The 22,106-nt window shown below is 44.3% G+C and overlaps 1 protein-coding gene across 8 annotated transcripts in view; it reads right to left on the reverse strand.

Annotated features, from left to right (window-relative positions):
- The window catches only part of SCN5A (sodium voltage-gated channel alpha subunit 5), a 223,519-nt gene that overhangs the window by 172,834 nt on the left and 28,579 nt on the right, over positions 1-22,106 (reverse strand). For all 8 annotated transcript variants that reach the window (XM_082192123.1, XM_082192121.1, XM_082192122.1 and 5 more), the window contains exon 5: positions 17,339-17,430. In XM_082192123.1, the coding sequence (XP_082048249.1) occupies positions 17,339-17,430 (92 nt within the window). The remainder of the gene's footprint in view (positions 1-17,338; positions 17,431-22,106) is intronic.

The raw sequence follows: 22,106 nt of genomic DNA on the forward strand, positions 1-22,106 counted from the left end.
CAGAAATTCACGGAAGACTGGAGTAAATTTACGGACTACTTGAAAAGTATTTGTGAAGATCAGACGACGTTTGTAGGTTTGCAAGAAGTTTTGTGAGGAGTATTATTGGAAGTATTGCAAAAATGGAGAAGGGGAAGGATGATTTGTTAAGAGATGTAAGGGCAATATAAAGTTAAGAGGTGGTTAAAACGGTGGATCATCAGAGGTGCTGATGGAAGTCTAAAAAGATTGTATAAGTGATAAGTTTTGTGGTACATTTTATAATTTATATGTTAAAATCAATAAAAATAAATAAAAAAGATTTCTGCTGGAGACTGAAGGCAGAACCCTCTGTGTGCCAAACATTTCCTCTACAGGTGAGCCATGGAACCCCCTCTGCAGAAAGAGCACTGGATGTGTTCTCAAGAGCATCTGCCATTCACATGCGTTAGCAGAGAGGCCCAAGAGGAGCTGTGTACACCCTAAGATGCTTCCCAGCATCTTCTGTAAGAGAGAAAGGTTCCATAGCAGCACCTATGGGTTTCTCAGCAGAACTGGTTTGGAAGGATTCTGTGCAGGAAGAAAGTCTGAAAGCCATTGCCTTGAGGGAACGTTCTCACGGAGGCACACAGCAACAAAGTCGGTGCAAAAAGGCAGGCAGATCAGCTTTCTAATGATTCTATTTCAACAGAACAGGGAACAGAGCAGCCAAATATTCCATCAATTAGAAATCCATTTGGATCCTGTTTCTAAAGGCAGGTCCAGCCCAGACCTCCTCCCGTTGCAGTTTGTTAAAAGCTGGCTTGCTTCTCGCACTCCATCTTCAATGTCCCTGGATTAGTCTTTATGTTTCCTCCTCTCGGGATTGTGGGCTCAGTCTCTCTCAGAGAATAATGCTGATCAAGCACAAAGAATAGCTGTGCGCCACCTTTCACACATCAGTGACCAATGCATGAAGATGTCTCGACGGATTGCGAACTAGCTTGAAGGGGGAGCGCAGACAGAGACGAAATAAGCTAAGCAAGACTTGCTTAACAGAAACCATCTATCACAAATGGGCAGGTGCACGTAAAACTGGCAGAAACATTCTAATTCTTTTGGAACATATGAATAGCCTGTTAAAATAACATTCTAGGCAATGTGTGCTTTTTGAAAAGGCTCTGGTGGCAGAAGGCAATATAATCCAACAGCTGGGAATATAAGGGGGCACCAGAAGATGTCTGACCAAACATAAGTAAGGGGTAGCAAGAACAGTCTAAAGGTAAAGGGAGCCCTGACCATTAGGTCCAGTCGTGACTGACTCTGGGGTTGCGGCGCTCATCTCGCTTTATTGGCCGAGGGAACCGGCGTACAGTTTCCGGGTCATGTGGCCAGCATGACTAAGCCACTTCTAGCGAACCAGAGCAGCACACGGAAACGCCGTTTACCTTCCCGCCAGAGCGGTACCTATTTATCTACTTGCACTTTTCACGTGCTTTCAAACTGCTAGGTTGGCAGGAGCAGGGACTGAGCAATGGGAGCTCACCCCGTCGCGGGGATTCGAACCGCCGACCTTCTGATTGGCAAGCCCTAGGCTCTGTGGTTTAACCCACAGTGCCACCCGCGTCCCTTCAAAAAAGCAGACTAGTACCTAGTTAATGAGGCACCATTTGGGCAGCTGCCATGTCAAAGACCTCAGGAGCAGAGAGCTAACTGAGACAAGTCATACAACTAAGGCCAAATATCCCTGTCTGGCAGAGTAACGCTTCTGTGTTCTTTCATCTTGCTCCCCTCCTCCAGTTCTTCCCTCACTTCTTTCCTTCTCTCCTCCCCAGGCGTGCTAGGCTACAGCAAAGCCATGCTAGTTAAGGACAGACGGAAAAGCCCTGCAGGATCAGGCCCACGGTATATCCAGCCCAGCACCCTGTTCTCACTGTGGCCAACCAAATGCCCACGCGAAGCATGCAAGCAGAAACTGAGAGCGATAACACACTCCCCTTCCTGTAGTTTCCAGCAACTAGTATTCAGAAGCCTATTGCCTCTGACAGTGGAGGTAGAAAACAGCAATCATAGTTAGTAGCCATTGATAGCCTTGTCCTCCGTGAATTAGTCTAATCCTCTTTCGGGGGCTATCACTGTTTCTCGTGGGAGTGAATTGAATGGTTTAATTATATGCTGTGTGAATAAGTACTTTCTTTTGTCTCTCCTGAATCTTCCAGCGTTCAGCTTCAATGGATGTCAGCGCAATCTAACATTATGAGCGAGAGAAGGACTTTCCTCTATTCACTGTCTATGTGCTGCATAATTTTATACAATTCTAGCAGGCCGCCTCTTACTTGCTGCCTCTAAACGGGGGGAAAGAGACTCAAATGCTGCAAGCTTTCCTCATTTGGGTTGCTGCTTTTTGAACCTTTTCCCAACCTTGCAATGTCCTTTTTGAGGTGAGGCAAGAAGAACTTTACATAGCATTCCTAAAGCGGTGGCACCATAGATTGCTATAATGGCATTATAGGGTGATGCTTGAACTGGAAAATGATGGTTTAAGGGCTCATTTCAAACCAGGATGTGAAACCGGGAGCCCTTAAACCACAGGTTTGTGGACTGAGCATCATGGGGAAATATGGCTTAAAGAGACTAAAATAACAATTGTTCTCGGGCTGATTTGTGTGAAAGTGTGCACTATGCAAGACATACCATGCAGGATTTCTTGGTATAAACCAATAAAAACCTGCCAGCATGTCCCCAAAGTGTGATTTGCCTGGAATCCCATTACTACCATATATACTATTTGGAGCCAGTCCATTATAGTGGCTAGAATGTCAGAGTAGGAATGGAGAGACCTGGGTTCAAATCCAGCCATAGAGCTTGCTAGGTGACCTTTGGCCAATCACCACTCCACAACCTAACCTACTTCACAGGGTTGTTGCGAGGAGGGGTGAGGGTGTAATAAATATGTGTATAAACCATTAACATTATTTTTTATTTCTTACTCCTTTCTTGGAACTGCTGTGTTAGATATGGTTATGGAAGGAGAGATAGCTAAACCACAGTCATAACCCTGTCCCTTGCTTGTAAGCTTGTAAGTTTAGGGAAGCTTTTAATGTTTGACAGACTATTGTATTTTAATATTTTGTTGGAAGCCACCCAGAGTGGCTGGGGAAACCCATCCAGATGGGCGGGGTATAAAAATAAATTATTATTATTATTATTATTATTATTATTATTATTATTATTAAAAGACTTGCTGTATGTGATCGAGCGACAGGTCTCTTATCAGGGGTTTCAAGCAATCATCGTAGCAATGCATACCGCGAGTGTAGCAGCATTTTTAATCAGTTGAGGATTAAAGATCCAACCCAAACATGCAAAAAAAAAAAGTGTTGAAAGTGGGTGGGGGCCAATCAACACAGGAACATAGTAAGTGGTTTTCTTATTTTTATGTTTATAGAAAGCAAACTATCAAAAAGCAGTTGTTCACCCGGGGTAGGTTTATGGGAGAGGCAGCCCTAATATTACTAATTTTTCAGGTCAGTTTCCAAACTGTGTTCTATTCATCCAGTTATTATGGTTTTAAATAGAAATATAATCCCCTCAGTGTTGGGCTTTTTTTCCATGTTTAATCTTCTCAGGCATCAGAACATTTCATTTTGATTCTTACAATCCACCCCCTCCCTGCAGCCTGTGATATTCAACATACAGGCAGGTGTGTGCAATGTGTTGTCTATTAAAGCAAGCACAAACCACCAACCCAGTATGATTGTGTGGAGGCCCTCCAAGCTCAAAATGTCTCTGTTCGCCACCTGCCCGCGACTACATATGGTCCCGAGTATGGCGGGAAACAACACACGGCTCACGGGTGCCATTTTGTCTGGCGGATGACACGTTGCGGAGGATCCTGGTGTGAAGAATCCTCTGCCATTTAGCAGGACACTTCTCGAAAAGTAAGATCTTTGCCGGCTGCATGAAAAGTGGCATCATTTATTGTCATGACCAACTAAAGTATTTTCTCCCACAAAGATTTCGCTTGAGGGAGGAATATGGATGCCATTTTAATGTGTGTCTGTTAGTGTTAAAATGACTTACAAGGTTTCCAGATAATTTTGTGTTGAGTCACTTCAACCCACCCCTAAAACAGCTGGGAATGTAACTCTCTCTTCAAATTAACTCTGTTTCTGCCTCATTTTATATAGATAGATAGATAGATAGATAGATAGATAGATAGATAGATAGATAGATAGATAGATGATAGATAGATAGATAGATAGATAGATAGATAGATAGATAGATATACCGGTATATAGATATATATATATATAGATATATACCGGTAGATAGATAGATAGATAGATAGATAGATAGATAGATAGATAGATTCTATTTGCTTGTATGTTTTAATATCATTTCAAGGCTGCATTTTTTGTTTTTAACCAATATTGTTTTTATATTATAAATATATTGTACTCTTAAGAGATTTAAGAAACAACAACACATCAAGCTGTTTCGAAATTCTGTTTAAATAAATAAATCCAGGAGGATTAAAGCCGTTTTGAGCCAAAGCTGCCATTGACAACAGTGAGGGCAACCCAATCAGGCCTGATTCTGACTGCCATTGTCAGCTGTCTGAGGGAAGAGCTGGGTGACAGGAGCTGTCCTGCCTTCCTGGCCTGGATGTTGTGACCAGCTCTGTTCTGGGGGGCGGCAAAGTGTTTCAGGGAAGGGTCTCCTCTTTACCAAGGGCAAGACGGCCAGAACCGGCACCGGCACCGGCTGCAACCTGAAGAGCTTGCTTCCCCCTCTTCCCTCCCATTCCTGTTTTTCCTCCCATGTCATGACTTCTTATACTGTGAGCCTCAGGACAGGGTCCGGGGCTTAGATCTGATTTATGTTAAGCAACTCCAAGAGCCTGAAAGGGGATACAAATATTGTACGCAATTAACGTCCCACTGGGTGAAGGGTGAATTGTGTCCTTAAATCTCTCTCGCTGACTTTGGCAAAGCCATGCCCAGGAATCGCCATCTTCTTTCCTGGTCCTCTTCCTCCTATGCCTTTTATGGCTTAGGGCCCTCGTATTTACGGGACCGCCTCTCCTGGTCTGCCCCGCAGAGGACCTTTAGGTCCATGAATAACCATAGTTTAGAGGTCCCGGGCCCTAAGGAAGTTAGATTATCCTCCACCAGGGCCAGGGCCTTTTCAGTGGTGGCTCCGACCTGGTGGAATGCTCTGTCCCATGAGACCAGGGCCCTGCAGGATTGAACTTCCTTCTGCAGGGCTTTCAATTTGAACCTGGCCTGATCTTTTGTTCCCCTTCCTTCTCTCCCCCTTCCCTTTTTGTGAAGATTGCCCACTCTGGGATCCCACAGCTGGTTCTCCCCTGGTCTCCTCACTGGCCCAAGTGGGACTCATTTAGCCAGCTAGCCCTAGTGATCATCTAATGTTTATTGGGTAGATTTTCCCCCTAAATTGATTTTTGATTCTCGATTTTATTGTTATTTACATTTTATACCGTATTTTATGCTGGTGTTTGGTTTTTTTTTTTTTTTGTAGCATCAATTAAGTGTTTTAAATTTGTTGTTAGCCACCCTGAGCCAGGCTTCCTGAACCGGGAAGGGTGGGGTATAAATAAAAAAATTATTTATTTATATTTATATTTATTTATTTATTTATAACTGCATCCAGTCATGCATAAAGGAGATATGTGAAGGCTTTCCAACCACAGAAATAAAAGCATTGCAGGAAAGTTTGATAGCTGCCTGTCAGGATGCTGTTACAGGCACAAGAGTAGAGGAAGTAAAAATTACAGCTGGCCACCCTAGACTTTTCCTAAATGGTCTTTAGGTGATCTCTCAGGTATTGGGGGCAGAGGAGAAAGGAGAGGAAAGAAAACTTTGCTTAAAAGTCTCTGTGCTTCCCAGAGCTAGCTGCCATGTTCTGAAAGGTGATTGCTAAGATGTATTCGAAACTTCAGCGACGATTCAATCTGCAGCGGAAAATAATCCATCGTTGATATGATGCCAATGGGAAGCAACAGCATTACGGCTTAACGGGACGGGCTGTTTCCTGAGCTGCGAAGGCATCGCTTTAACTCCTTCCACCCAAGCATAAAATTGAACTGCGCGGAAGCAAAGTCGCTCATTAGACCCGAGGGGAAAGACCTTTTACGGCCAACGGGGCGACTTTTCCCTGAACTTCTGTGGCATTTTTGAGGTGCCCTTTGGAAATTAGTTCCTTTGCGAAGTGCTATGCTATGCTTACCCCACTGATTGTTTTGCTTCTTAAACAAGGCCAAGTTGAAATGTTACTCCACCCTTCCTATTTCATTGCTCCATTTGGAAGAGGCAAAATGGAAGGCCCCTTTTAGTGATTTTTTTCAGAGTGGGGGAAGAAAAGAGAAAATGTAGGTAAATTGGCAGCCACAGCAGAGAGCGCTTTTGTCCAGCAGGTGGTAATTAGTGGTCACGGATATGTAAATCTATCAATTTCTCTTTTTTCAAATGTAGGGTCAGTTCTCCATTTTCCCACATCAGTTTGCTATTAATCTATCTATCTGTTTAATCTATTTATCTATCATCTATCTATATATGTTCATCACTCACAGACATTTTAGTGTGACACTACCCTAATATTCCCATTTTTGCAGAACAATTTTCTTTATATAATGCATTTTGTATATTATTATTATTATTATTGTTGTTATTATTATTACTAACAAATGCTTCTTTATGCACACTTTACCTCAGTATATGCATTTCTTGCCTGGAGAAACCAAAACTGACATTCTTCCTCATCTCTACATATTCTCGAATTCCTGCTTTTATATGCCTTTATATTACTGTTTTTCTTATGTTGTGTTGCATTTTTGTTTGAGCAATATTGCATACACAGTCATACCTTGGGATAAATACGCTTCAGGATAAGTATTTTCGGGTTGCGGTGACCAGGAAGTAACAGAGCGCGTTACTTCCGGGTTTCACCGCTCGCACATGCACAGACGGTCAAAATGACATCACACGCATGCGTGGAAGCGGCAAAACGCGACCTGCACATGCGCAGATGTGCTGTCGCGTCTTATGTTCTGTTCGGGATGCGAACAGGGCTCCAGAACGGATCCCGTTCACATCCCGAGGTACCACTGTATCTCCGTTTATAAATGCTTTAAAATAAATTATAGATATATTACAGGTTGGGCCGAGTCTTCATGAACGTGTGCCCACCACCATTAAAAAGTGCAGTGATTTCTGGGGGGAGAGGAAGCAGGGGTGATAAAATTGAAGTATTGAATGGAACTTGCTACGACATGAGGCAGTGATGGCCACAAACTTCGACGGCTTTAAAAGAGGAATAGACAAATGCATGGAGGAGGAGAGGGCTATTGATAGCTACTAGCCATGCCGGTTATGTTCTGCCTCCACAGTTGAAGCCAACATTGCTTCTGAATACTAGTTGCTGAAAAGTGAGAGTGGCTCTTGTGTTTGAATTCTGCTTGTGGGTTTCCTATAGGCATGTTGTTGGACTCTGTGGCAACAGGATGCTGGTCTAGATGGTCATATGGCCAAATCCGGCAAGCTTTTCTTACGTTCTTACATTCACAGTGAGGCTTCCTCACTCCATGCCGCCCCCAAACAGAACGAAGACAGGAACGTTGCCTGACCTTTACCTGGAATTGGCTTTGCGGCAACACCACACAAATCCAATTTGCCAAATGAGTTCCCCAGTTGGTTGGGATCGCTCAAGTGAGGAGGGCAATCAGTGGGAAGAAATGGCACCATAATAGCAGCAAAGAGGAAACAACTGCTGTGAACCATGGGGAAAGGAGGGGACATGGAAAAAGTAAAAAACGGAAAGGTGTTTTCAGGGAATATCTTGGGCTCTTGAAAATATTCACAGGCAAATATCTGGGACACCTCTAATAATCCCATCTCCTCTAATAATTAGAGAACTGGGCCAAAACAAACAAGATGAACTTTAACAGGAAGAAATGTAAAGTATTGCACTTGGGCAAAAAAAATGAGAGGCACAAATACAAGATGGGTGACACCTGGCTTGAGAGCAGTACATGTGAAAAGGATCTAGGAGTCTTGGTTGACCACAAACTTGACATGAGCCAACAGTGTGACGCGGCAGCTAAAAAAGCCAATGCAATTCTGGGCTGCATCAATAGGAGTATAGCATCTAGATCAAGGGAAGTAATAGTGCCACTGTATTCTGCTCTGGTCAGACCTCACCTGGAGTACTGTGTCCAGTTCTGGGCACCACAGTTCAAGAAGGACACGGACAAACTGGAACGTGTCCAGAGGAGGGCAACCAAAATGGTCAAAGGCCTGGAAACGATGCCTTATGAGGAACTGCTAAGGGAGCTGGGCATGTTTAGCCTGGAGAAGAGGAGGTTAAGGGGTGATATGATAGCCATGTTCAAATATATAAAAGGATGTCATATAGAGGAGGGAGAAAGGTTGTTTTCTGCTGCTCCAGAGAAGCGGACACGGAGCAATGGATCCAAACTACAAGAAAGAAGATTCCACCTAAACATTAGGAAGAACTTCCTGACAGTAAGAGCTGTTCGACAGTGGAATTTGCTGCCAAGGAGTGTGGTGGAGTCTCCTCTTTTGGAGGTCTTTAAGCAGAGGCTTGACAACCATATGTCAGGAGTGCTCTGATGGTGTTTCCTGCTTGGCAGGGGGTTGGACTCGATGGCCCTTGTGGTCTCTTCCAACTCTATGATTCTATGATCCACAGAATCTGGCAACTGCTTCCACGTGCCACGGGGGCTCTGGGCTCGTATCTCTCAAAGAGCGGCTATTCATGCTACATGACAAACAACTTTTGAACCTGGAGAGGAAATCAAAAGCATTCTGTGGCGGGGTTGTCTGCTCAAAAGCGCAGATGGGTCTGAAATCACACTGGATGTGAAACCTTTCAACGTGCGCAGCCATATTGGGAAAATGTGTTAGCTACAAGGGCCAGCAACGTATCTTTTATTGCAATCTTTTCTTTGTTTTTCTGCGTTTTTCTGAAGGAGGAACGGGATGTCGTTGGGCTACAACTCCTATCAGCCCCAGCCAACATGGCCAATATTCAGGGGTGGTGGGTAGTAGTATTCCAGCATCTTCTAGAGGCCACTACATTGGCTCCATTCCCAAAGGAGTAGGGAAAATGATTCCCGGCCTCCACTGTTGGAGGCAGCGTGCCTGTGAAAACCAGCTGCTTGGCATCACCAGTGGGGAGAATCCTGCTGTCATGCTCAGGTTCTGCTTGCAAGATTCCCACTGGCATCTGGCTGGGCCCTGTGAGAACAGGATGCTAGACTACTTTGGCCCGTGGCCTCATCCAGCCCACAGGCTCTTCTTATGTTATTATGTCTGTAGACAGTTACTTCAGGCTGGACAGGAAGGCCTGTGTGGTGGGTGTATGTGTCGGAAAGGGCCATAATTCAATGACGGGTGTCATGCTTTCGATGCAGAAGGTCTCCGGTCTAATGCGGTTAGAAGGATCTGGTGGCGGGTGGTGGGAAAGGCCTTTGGATGAGACCTTGGAGAGATGCTGTCAGTCAGTGGCTCAACTGAGCTGTGTTGATCTGGTCTAAGGCACCACCATACGTTCTAAGTGGGAGCAGTGATATCATGGAAGGATAGCATCTGAATTAGCCAGAGTGCTTGCATGTGAAGCTGTAGTCCAGAACTGCAAATCCGTAAAGCTCACTGATCATGGGTTGTGGCTTGCTCGCTGCTTGGCAATGCTTTTGGCAGCCAAACTAGATATGCCACGAATTGTGTGGATGGAACTAGCATGCCATCTTTTCCCCACTTTTTTGGTAACATAGGTAGTCACCAATGAAGGCTTCACTTGATATTCAAACAGCAGCTCCAGAGAACACATTTTTGTTGGGACGGTGGCAAGGAGAGAAAGGGTTCAACCTCCCTTCTCTACTCCCAATCCTGAGGCTGCTAAGTCCCAAATCAAAAGATGTGCACATTAATTGCATCAACACAATTAGCACTGTGTTCAGGTTGACCCTCAGGTAGAGAGAGTGCCAAACCAGGACTTTTACAGAGTCCCTGGCAGGATGCCATATGTAGATGCTGAGCCGAGTTCAGCTTGACGGGTTGTAAGTCAGGCAGTCTATACAATTGCATGCAGACATATACTGCTCCACTATAAGCTGTAATACAATTAAACTAGCAAACAACAGTCAGTAAACCAGAAACCTTGCAATTAATGCTCAGACTAAATCCATGACCAAAAATCCCCCCTCTAACAATTTCACAGAGCCGTTGGTCTCCTGTGAATGGGAAGGGGGATTTTTGGCTGTTTTCGGGTGGCTGGAAAAAATTCACATATTTTTGTTGCAGGTGGTGGGGTTGATGTTCCTTAAGACAAGATTGCCAAGGTGGCTTTTAAAATTATTATTAGACTTGGCATCCTATTGGCTGCCTTTTCAATTGTTTAAAGGTACATAGAAATGACACAAAGTACTATCATCCCCATGGACCTTTTGAGCTTGAAATCTCAGCCAGGACAGCTGCTAAAAAGGCTTGTGGTTGGAGCAACTATGAGTCTTTCTTTTAACTTGTAAAAAGAGAACAAAAAAGACCCTTAGGCCATCTTGTTTAAAGGTAAACCAACCAAAATTTTCAGCAACTTTCTCCAGTACCTTCAGAGTCAGTTCCCCACCCTGTCCTGCCTGTCCAAAAGCTGGCCCAAAAGTTTCAGCACAGCTCTAACTCATACACACTCAGCAAGGTGATACCACAGTGATCAGTTTTACTGGCACGCCTCAATCTCTTGGTGCAACAAATAATTAGCAGCGCTCTACATCAAAGCTGTTAATATCAGAGTCAAGCACATTTAGGACACCATCAGAAATTATTCTTACATGGTACAACCCTCCCGGGAAGTTCTCCTGCACAAGCACCACTGAAATAAACAGGACTTGTGCGGCCTTGCACCGCTTCCATTTGTTTCAATGGTTAGTGTGCCCAGGGTGACTTCCAGGTGGGTTCTGCCTCTAAGTCTGGCATCCAACTGCAAATGAGGATCAACTAAAGGGGGGGAAAGCAGCATTAAAAACAGCAAGCAAAACCGAGCCTTGGAAATCAGGGAGCATTCCTCAACACCACCCCAGCTCTCCTACGAAAACCAAACACGTTATTTGTGTTATTGCTCTTTGTGGCATCCATACCAGATGTTGGCAATCAGCTAAGATACACATCAAACTTTTTTCCCCCTTCCTGTTTCTTGGAGAGGCAGAGGAAACTGTGATTAGCACTGTGCTTGTTAGCACCTTGTCTAGGCTCATCTCCCTACAGAAGGCTTTCCCTTTTCTTCCTTTCTTTGTTAATTAAAGAGTGTTTTCCTGAGTCGGGCAAGTGTGTGTGCAACAGAAATAAATAATAGATTCCAGTGAATGTGTGGCATTGCTAGTTACAGGAGGAACTCACGGGCCAGAAGTTCATTCAATCTTGTCAATATTTTATCTTTCCTGCCCTGCCCAATTACTGCAGTGTAGGGATGAGGAACTCTTGGTCGTTGACCATGCCTCCTGGAATTGGTATTCAACAGCTACATGGCCACAGATTCCCAATCCCTGCTCTGTTGAGGGGCTCATAGGGATGCATGTACGTCCCCTTGTAACATTACATTAGGTATTATTATTACTGTCTAAAAATGGAGCCCCCCTTTGACAGTTCTCACATGTTCCACCTGAGAAAGAAGTTCATATTCACTTCGGCAACCTAGGAATGTTGTGGGACCCCAATGAGAAATGTCATGAGTCCTACCAAAACTCTGTTGGTTCCCCTTCTGGTTCCTCAGATGTTTCACCTGTAGAAGGACCCTGTCACAGGCTAGGAGTCAGCTTCACCTGCTAAACAGCAGCCTGGAGGGGGAGAAGGCGGAATGACTTGACCTGCAGCTGATCAGCCTTCAAGGACAGGAAGAGAAGGTCATTCCACATTCTCCCACTTCAGGCTGCTGTTCAGAAGGTGAAGCTGTCTCCTGGCCCACAACACTCCAACATTCTCAATGAATTTCACATTGGATGAAGTTTCTACCTATGTTCATCCCTATTAGACTGGGGCAAAGGTGGGGGTCTGTAGCCCTTCAGAAGCTGTTGGAGCACAACTTATTGACAGCATTTGCAAACAGTCTCTTACTTCTAACCTAAGTGGTACAGTGGGGCAAAATCTGATGGCATTAAAAAAGAAAGAAAGGAAAAGGCACACCCATTCATCACCATCACTCTCGAAATAACAGGTGGGAAATCTGTGATGCTCCAGATGTTGATAGATTAAAATTCCTCTCATGTCTGACCATGAGAGTTAATTATGAGATCTTGACTGTTTTAAGGGCCCAATGGGTAGCTAGCTAGTATTGGATCTGGCAGATAGCGGTTCCATTCCCACCTTTACCATATGGATTTTTTATTGTTTTATATATGTGTGTGTGTGTGTGTATACATATATATATATATGTGTGTGTGTGTATATATATATATATATATACACATATACATATATACACACACAAACATATCGCTCCCTTCATTAAAGGAAAGCAATGGTGGCCAACTGCTGTAGTGAATGCAATCAAAATTGTTCAGCATTTTACAAAGATAAGAAAGGCAACATAATCAATAAGCAGTAATAGTGGTGAAACAGCTAATAGGAATTCAGAGCACTGAAGTAAAAGGTGTTGGCTTAGAAACCCATTGGCAAAATGGGATACTCCCAGACTCTGCTATTGCATTAAAAAACAAACAAACAAAAGTGAGTAGATTTTAGGTTTACGGTGCTTTCTTTCTCTGAGACCCCACAGCTGATTCTCCCCTGGCCTCCTCGCTGGCCCAAGTAGGACCAATTCAGCCAGCTAACCCTGGTGATTATCTAATACTTATTAGATGGATTTCCCCTAAATTGATTTCTGAACTTTGAACTGTATTGTTATTCATGTTTTTATACTGTATTTTATGCTGCTTTTACAATTAAGTGTTTTAAATTTGTTGTTAGCCGCCCTGAGCCCAGTTTTTGAACCAGGAAGGGCGGGGTATAAATTAAAAAATTTCATCATCATCATCATTATTTTCTTTCTTTCTTTCTTTCTTCCTTTCTTTCTTTCTTTCTTTCTTGGACCCTGAGGTCCAACAACCAAAGTAAGGTGCAAAATAGTAACTGAGGAGGACAGGCATATGCTAAGAATTAAGTCTGAGACAAAAATCCACTCCTGGTTCCCCCCCCCCAAGCTTTCTTTGTTTCAGCCTCCTAATTTGGGGGCATGTTTTTTTCTTGCTTCTGTTGTTACTCAGAGATCTATTGGTAGATCCTGAACTATCTTCCGCCTCTTCCCTGCTTTAAACTAATGAAAGCAAAGTCTTTGTAAATCTGTATCTATATTATATCTCTAAATATATCTATTTATATGGAAAAAAGACGTGTCCTATTGACTCCGGCACCTGGTGTGGTGGCCAAGACATATTATAAGAGGCAGAGATCAGTTGAGCTTAGTGCCAGAACTGGAGCACCCTACTAATTGCAGCTACAGCGAAGTTTCGTGGTGACTCTTGGGAGCTCACACTAATGAAAAGCACCTGGATAATTCAAGGAAAAGGAAAAAAAGAGTCTCCAAGAAGACTAAAGGCAGGCATAGGCAAACTCTGCCCTCTAGATGTTTTGAGACTACAGTTCCCATCATCCCTGACCACTGGTCCTGTTAGCTAAGGATCATGGGAGTTATAGTCCCAAAACATCTGGAGGGCCGAGTTTGCCTATGCCTGACTAAAGGAATTCATCAAGTGTGACAGGTTGGGGTCTGCACATCCCACCCGTTTTCACTGAAAAATGCTAACTGAACTTTGATGAAGGGCAGCATTTACACATTTTTAAAGAACAAATTAAATAATGGTAATTTTGAGGGGCCTGCTCAGAATAAACCAGCTCAAGCCTTTTCAAAGGAAGCTCCTAAGGGGTTGGATGAGACAGCTGGAAACTTTGTGCTTAGGATATAGGTTAAGCAAGGAGATGGGGAAAGCACCAAGGATGAGGCTTCTGTACCTTTAACAGTTGTGCAGAATAGGGTAGCTTCGGCAGGTGTAGCTTGTTGTGCAAATCCCAAATATTTTGCAGCAAGTAAAGGTACTGGAGCCCTTTCCTCCTTCACATCTGGCCACCCTTTGGGGACAGGACTTGGTACATGAAGGCTTGCCTTGTCCTACTTTCTGAAAGTGGTTCTGGCTCATGGCACTGAGGGATGAGTCCTGCAAGCAACTCCTGATACCCAGCATCCTCTGCTGCGACGCTGGTTCACATATCGCTTGGGCTGCTTACACAGTCAGGCCAGTCCTGGCGTCTCAGCTCGGCTCAAGATGGAGACAAGATGGAAGCTGAAGTGTGTGCCCAGGGGGGAAGCCAGTACTTTCTGATTAGCATTCAAGTCAGAGGCAACAGGAACGCACAGGAAGTTTATTTTGGTTGCTGCCTCATATGCTCTTTCTAAATCACAGCGCTCAGCACTCCGGTTAAAGTTATGGCAGGTCTTTCCTGTGTTTAAACCTTTCCTCAGAGGAACTTCTACCTCACACAATTATTATTCTCTGTTATTATTTCAGCGGAATTACTTAGTTCTGCAGGGCGGTGCGCCTCATCTGCACACCAGTCCCAAAATGTACACTGTGTTGTGTTGACAAGACATGCCAAGCCCATCAAATACGCTGCGTGGTGGAGAGCCTGTGCTATGTTTCAACGTGAACACATTCAGCCTCGTTCCTTTTAACCCGGGAAACTGAGAAAAAGCAGATGAGCTGCACTAACAAAACTAGCAGCATTTTTGCTGCTATGTCTGATTGTGGGGGTAGTGGGAAGACGTATTTTGCCAATCGCTTGGCTGTCACTGGTGAAATTCAGCGTGAATCCAGCGGTTCCTACTGAGGTGAAACATCTGAGGGGTATGAGATGGCCAAGTGTGTTGTGTGACTCAAGACTACAGGAGGGCATCCCATCCCCCATTTCCCACTGGCAGAGCATTTTCCATTTGCACTTCGAAGTTCAAGAGGACACCCCCTTTTTTGAAAGCTTCTGCCATTAAAAACAACAACAAAAAAAGCTCTATCTGAAACCTGAAGCAGTTCAATCCATTTACCCCCCTCACAACTCCTTCTGCTGCCTGGGTTAAGACTAGCCCTGAAGAACCTTGGGATGAGCCAAGAGTTTTGCATAACGAGAGTAGATGAGTCTAGATCGATCAGTCGATCTAGATTTAGATCTATAGATCTAGATCTATAAAATCTTGCCACATACTTCAGAGGGATGGCGCCATGCTGTTGTATATTACGCCAGTTCTGTAAGGTGAACAGGAACTACAGTGGTACCTCGGGTTACATAGTCTTGCTAAGACTGTAACCTTCAGGTTACAGACTCCGCTAACCCAGAAATACTACCTCGGGTTAAGAACTTTGCTTCAGGATGAGAACAGAAATTGTGCTCTGGCGGTGCGGCAACAGAGGGAGGCCCCATTAGCTAAAGTGGTGCTTCAGGTTAAGAAACAGTTTCAGGTTAAGAACGGACCTCCGGAACGAATTAAGTACTTAACCCGAGGTACCACTGTAAAGTAATGTAGCAATGGTTGTATGGGGAAGAATCTGTTCTGGGCGAGACTGTAACTGATTCCCCCACATACAACCATTTCCAAATCACTTCAGTTCCTGTTACTACATGTTCCCTTCTCCTTTCCTGCCTCATTCTGAGGTGCTGGTTTTACAGCTCAACTTTTTGTTGCAAGGGGGCCACGGGTGAGGTGCGGGCACATGCGTTTTTCTTCCCAGTAAACATTTACCCAGCACTCTGCAGCCCTCCTGGCTGCCCACACTTCCTGATCTGAAAAAGTCCACCGAGAACTGCTAAGTCTTCCCCTGGGCTTTAATTCCCAAGCAGGCACCTGCACCCCACCTGTGAAAAATCCACTGACATTTCTCTCCCCTTTGATCATTTCCAAATGCAATTTCTTTTCTCAAAAACTGATAGGAAATGGTGGAGGTGGGGTGGAAATACATACACAGGAGAAATTTTCAGCAAACCATACCTTAAAAATATACTAAGGGAGCAGATAATGTGTGCTGTTGCTTTGGTGTTCCTGTTTCAACCGAGAGCGCCACAGTGAAGATGTTTGCCATCTAATGGAGTGAACAAAATCTTCCCATCTCCTAAATGGATGTTGTTGTTTTTCCTCGCCCACCCCCCTTTTTAAAAGCAGTCTCTTTAGACTATTTTTGACCTGTAATTGCCAACATCTGTTCAGGATAATCATCTACAGGAACTACCATGCACGGGGTTGTTTTGCCACCTTCTCTACCTTGCCATGCAGGTCAAAAATGTTAAACACTGAGGCTGGATGAGACCTGTCCATAGATACACCGAGGGCACATTTGCTTGTTTTCCCCATCGATCTACTTTCAGAGAAAACACCGTCCTCCATTTAAGAGATGAAAGCAACTGTAAGTAAGCATCTTTAAATGCTGACAAAGGCAACAGGGGCTGCATGTTTCTTGTGCTAAAAAAAAAAAAAAAGAAGGCAATGGGAGAGGGAGCCAAAGGTCATGATCTACGTGTATATTCTTCACAATGGAATGAAAAGGAGCCGCATAAAAGCACAGCAGCCCCACACCATTCATATCAGTGGCCCTTGTGCAGAAGAGCATTTTGGCGGAATCGTGCCCACATTCACTCTGCACTTAGCTACCGATTGATTGATTGGTTGGGTCGGAATTAACTCAGATCGAATGATAAAGGCGAGGCAGCCCACAACAGATCCTTCAGATTCCTTTATTCCACCCCAAACAAAGCAATGAATGGCATTCGGTTTTAATTTAGCCTGGAGGTCAGCAAACTGACAAAAAAAATATTGATCGGCCTTGCAATTTTTTCTCGTGGTTGATTTTTTTTTTCATATGTTGCCATTTACCCCAAGATTTTTATATTATTATTTAAAGAGAGAGTGGGGGAGGGGAGAGAGAAGCAAACCACTCAGATTTAGTCGTTTATATCTAACTAGCCAATCTGAATTTGTTGGACTCCCATTCCCAAATTGTATGAAAACAGGGCTGCGGGAAACTTTGCAATGCGCATTCTCGGCTCATGATTGTCATGGGCTGGGAAATTTCAGAGCCCTGAAGAGCCTTTGATGCCTCCACCAAAAATTTCCGGGAGTGGGGTAAACATATGAAAAAAAAGTATTCTATTGACAGGACCCATTCCCCACACTCATCCATTCCCAGGTCAAGTGCCGTTCATTATTTCAAGCTGTGTCCTACCGACAGCCGTTTTGCTACGGGGAATGGCGCATAAGCTTCTGTGAGTGCACGCAGCCCAAGTGTTTAACCTCAAATTGTTTTTTTCACCTGAAATGACTGAGATTGTTTTCAGCGCGCGAAGAACTCTGAACGTTCGTAAGGCTGATACATTGCCCAGGTCCACAAATTCAGTTATGTATCTGCAAACAAGGGAAAGTCACACACAAGAAGAAGACCGTGACAACAACGCCAGCAAAATAATGACAGCAGAAGAGAGAGAGAAAGAGAAGAGAGAGAGAGAAAGAAGGGTTTGGGGAGGGACAGGAAAAAAAGTCAATTGTAGCTGAGAGCAGATATGCAAGGATCAGGGCTTCTTACCTGGAATGTACGAAATAGTTTTTAAAGCTCTCAATACCCTGAAATTCCGAAGTGCGGAAATTTTGCCTAGTTTTGTAAATTCTCCTACAAACCTGTTGAATTAAACCACAGTTATTTGGAAATACACAGCAGGGCACATGCAGCTGGAGATTGCATGAACATCGCATTGGCTCATTTAGCTTAGGGTGGTGGGTTTCAAATCTCCTGCCATCGGGAAGCCCTGCCCCACCTTATCTTCCCTGCTGCAGAAGCTCTGCGCATTGTGGAAGTTTATGAGATCTGTTTTGGGGCACAGAGTTAGCTTACGTGGCATGTTAGCCAGGGCTCTCAGGCGTCATCATCAGGCATCATGGGTTTAATTTACAGCCCACCTTTCTTCTGGGATGGAGCTCAAGACAGAGTACAGAGGGTTCCTAACACAGTCTCCTTTCCAGGCACTGATCAGTCCCAGATAAACATAGTCTTAGCAAGGCTGCTGCACCTTGTGCCATGCACCATATGCTATACTGCCCTGTTGCGAAGAGGGCATCCTGGAACTCAACCCAAAATATCCTGCAATAGTGCATTGCCGAGCAAGATCAGTATTAGTGGGCGAAGCGTCTTCCTTGCCCACCATTACTGATATTCTCATTGAGGAACCCCTGAGAATGCTCCTAAGGTAGACCATCTCACCATTGGAAAACCACTGACTTGGGGCAAAGACATGAGTCATCATGACTTGGTCTGGGAATCATGGAGCGGCAATCATCTTCCTGAACACAGATGGGTTTTGATGACTGGCTTAGATTTGGTAGGCCAACTGAATCATGCCATTGGTGAGTGCCATGGAACAGGAAGACAGGGGTGGTGTGTGTGTCTCTGTGTGTGTGTGTGTGTGTGTGTGTGTGTGTGTGTGTGCGCCTTTGCTGCACAGCGTAATGGAATCCCATCTCTAAGCTGCCTGCAATCAGGCCAGAAGGGGGAGGCAAGGTTGGCAACTATTGAGTTTTGGGACATGGATCACAAAAAACCAGCCAGGTTTGAATGCTAAGGAGCAGGTAGGCATTAGGAGAAGCAAGCTTTCTTGGAGAAAGCAACGCATCTATCCCAAGCTGAAGGTCAATTCAAGGGGACTGGAAATAATTAATATTACTGGATGATGATTATGATAATGATGTTATGTTGGTTTTCCCCAACCAGATGCCCTCTAGATGCTCTTGACTACAGCTTCCATCATCCCTGACCACTGACCATGTTGGCTGGGAGCTATAGCCGAAAACATCTGAAGGCTGGTGCAAAAGGATTGCGAGTGTGTGTATGTGTTCTAATAATTGGGAAGTACTGCAAACTCTGCTTTTAGCAGAGTATCATTCCTACGGCAAGCGACTCTGAGTGTTGTTTTTTTAAAAAAATGAGGAATGAGGAAACCTACAACCTCCAAACTTTATAGATCAAGCACTGGGCAGCTGGGTGGAGGCAGAGACTTCAAAGTCAAAAGACGGAACACCCAAGCAGCCTTAATTTACAGTCTCGCAGCTCTATACAAGAGAGCTGAGAGGGATATTGTGGGAAATTCTCATGCAAATTATTCCAGTTTTAATGTGTTTGCCATACAGTTGAATTTATATTTGATATTTTCCTCAACATTAATTATATTGTACGAAATGACTGAGGGTTTTTTTTTTGGGGGGGGGGACTGAAACAAGGTGCAAAACTTTCTTGAATGTGGCAACTTGCAACAAAGTCCTCTAACCGTAATCTGAAACACTTTAATATTCCATTTTCTTTTCTCAAAACTTCCTATTTTCAAATGTAATTTTGGAAACGTTTTGAATTCAAAATGTGAGCTCTAAAATGTAGCTGAGTTATTTCATCTTTAAAGTTGGGCTCTTGAGCGGGAACCTTCCCACTAAGTTGTTAAAATGCATCAACAGGGAAGCAATTTGGGGGTGGGGAGTGGGGGGGTGAGATATTAAAACGAATGAAAGCAAGGCTCAGTGCTGCCTCCATAGGAGCTCTGCCTGGAATGAATACGGACCCAACCAGCCCTTCTCTTCATTGGGGCAGGAGTCAGAACAGACAGACAATGACATCATGAGACTCGGTAACTTAATCTTTCTATTTAAAAAGGACCATTCTGAATGCTTTGTGTGGAAAATGCATTTCCTTAAAACCACAAATACTGTTCATGGATTTGAATCCTGCCAATGCCTCCTCCTGTGGCAGCTTCCAACTGTTTAAAGCAGGGATGAGAAACCTCTGTGTCTACTCAGATGTTCTGGACTCCAGTTCCCACCAGCCCCAGCCATCATGGCCAATGGTCTGGGATGATGGGAGTTGAGAGTCCAGGTTTCCCACCCCTGATTTAAAGGATAAAAAAATAATACAAAACAGAAAAACAAAACACCTTGGCTTAAGATGGATGGGGAGATAGGTAACTTCTATTACACTGTGGGTACGCTCACACATAATACTAAGCCATAGTTTCTTTTAACTACGGATTGTTCAATAAACCACAAGTAGCCTCACAAAAGATCAAATGAGTCACAGATGGTTTTGCCTTGTGTTTCTATTGCTTAGTGAACATCCTTGGTGGGTGCTGAAGCAAACCATGGCAAAGCAAAGTTGTTGGATTTGGACACAATGCCAAACCAAGTCAGTTTGTGAATCAACCACAAACCATAGTTTCATAGTCCAGCCAAGAAACGTCCATGGTTAGTTGACTGGGCTGGGTTTCAGACAAGCTACGCTTTGGCTAAGCAAACCATGGCTTAGTGTTGTGTGTGAACCAGACCAGTGTTAAATGGGGTGGGGGCAGGAAAGAGAGAACAGGACGGGGCTCAGTGACCCTTTTAAAATATCTTCTCTATTTAAGTTACACAAGCAAATAAAAGATTAAAAACTAGTAACGCAATATCTCAGTTAGAATGCTTTTGTTTTCACTAATTCCTGCAGTTGCGAATGGTCATTGTACTTGTCTTAGCTGGAGAACATGAAAGCTTGAACACTGTTTTGTGACATTTTGGTTGGCCTAATCAAGGCATTGCCCTAATGTCTGAGCTTTGCATAGAAATGTCATAGGCAGCATCTCTTACGTTTCACGGCCTTTTGACTACACTGTTTACAACCCATCCTGCTCCTGCTCCTGCCCCTGCCCCCTAATACTCATATATTTTTCTACTTTATGCATCTAATGTCTAGTCTGCGAACTTTTATGGCACCCAAAAACTGATCAGTCTCTACGGTGCCACAAGTACCTTCCTTGCTTTGTCTGGTCTTTGACCGCAATAAAGATTGATTGATTGATTGATTGAACTTCCTTGCTTTTGTTGCAAAAGACTAACATGGGTATCCCTTTCAGATTCAAAAACAGGTGTGTTTTCCCAATGGGCCAAAATCAGATACATCCCTCCCTTTACCTGTCTCTTTCCCTTTCCAGGGCAAATCCCTCCCATCCCCTTTCTTGCTGGCATTAGCCATGGTTTAGCCCCATGGTGGGGAATCTCAGGCATGGAGCCCAAATGTGGCCCTCCAATCCTCTCTATCTGGCCCTCAGGATTCTCTCCACACCCATCAACATGCCTTCCTTGGGTGCTTTTTGCCTGGCTGGAATATGTCATTGTACTGTGATAATGCTGCTTGCCTGCATTATCAAGCTTGACCTTGCAGGGGGACTCTATCTTAACCATGTAAAATTCAGATACCACGTGAATCTCAGCTACCACATTAGCCAAATCCTATCTGATCCACAGCACAGCACAGCACACCTTTTTTCGTGTTTGGAGGGCCACTTGCTTGCAAAGAGAGTATTGACTGACAGAGATGTACAAGTGCTGCCATCCACTCATAGTAGCTCACCTTGTCTGTGCAAGGAACATGGTGCACAGAGTTCTTGGTCCTGCTACCAGCAAGAACCATGACACAATGACCTAGAAACTCTGATGGAGAGCTCAAAGAGAGCCAGAGCATCCTTCTTCGTGTTGACACTGCATCCCCATCTCTTCCCACTAGATTAACAAGGTGGGAACCAAAGGCCAGAACTGGGTGCAATGGAGGATGTGTGGCTGCCACCGAGAGCAGGAGCTCTGCATCTCATCCTCCTCTTCCTCCTGAAAACATCTACCAATACCAAACACAGGGAAGGGCCATAGCTCAGTGGAAGAACATCTGCTTTGCATTCAGAAGGTCTTAGGTTCAATCCATTGCCAGGGAGGGCTAGGAATTGGTCCCTGCCCGAAACCCTGGAGAGCAACTGCTAGTCAATGCAGACAGTCCTGTGATAGATGGGTCAGTGGTCTGATGTTCTGCTTTTCCCCTCCTGCAAGGCTTGGGAACTGCTGCTGTTTTCAGTGGCAACCTCAAAAGGAAGGGGGTGCACAAACACAACAGAAATAGGTGCAGCCAAATACGTACAAATATAATTTGCACCATTATTCCCAATGCCTTTCCCCTGAACCCTTTGATAGTGACATTCTCTCAAAGGTTGCGTGCTTCGTGCTCCTGGTGGGTGGAAACAGAG

Source organism: Podarcis vaucheri (assembly GCF_965113315.1).
Source record: "Podarcis vaucheri genome assembly, chromosome: 12".
NCBI lineage: Eukaryota > Metazoa > Chordata > Lepidosauria > Squamata > Lacertidae > Podarcis > Podarcis vaucheri.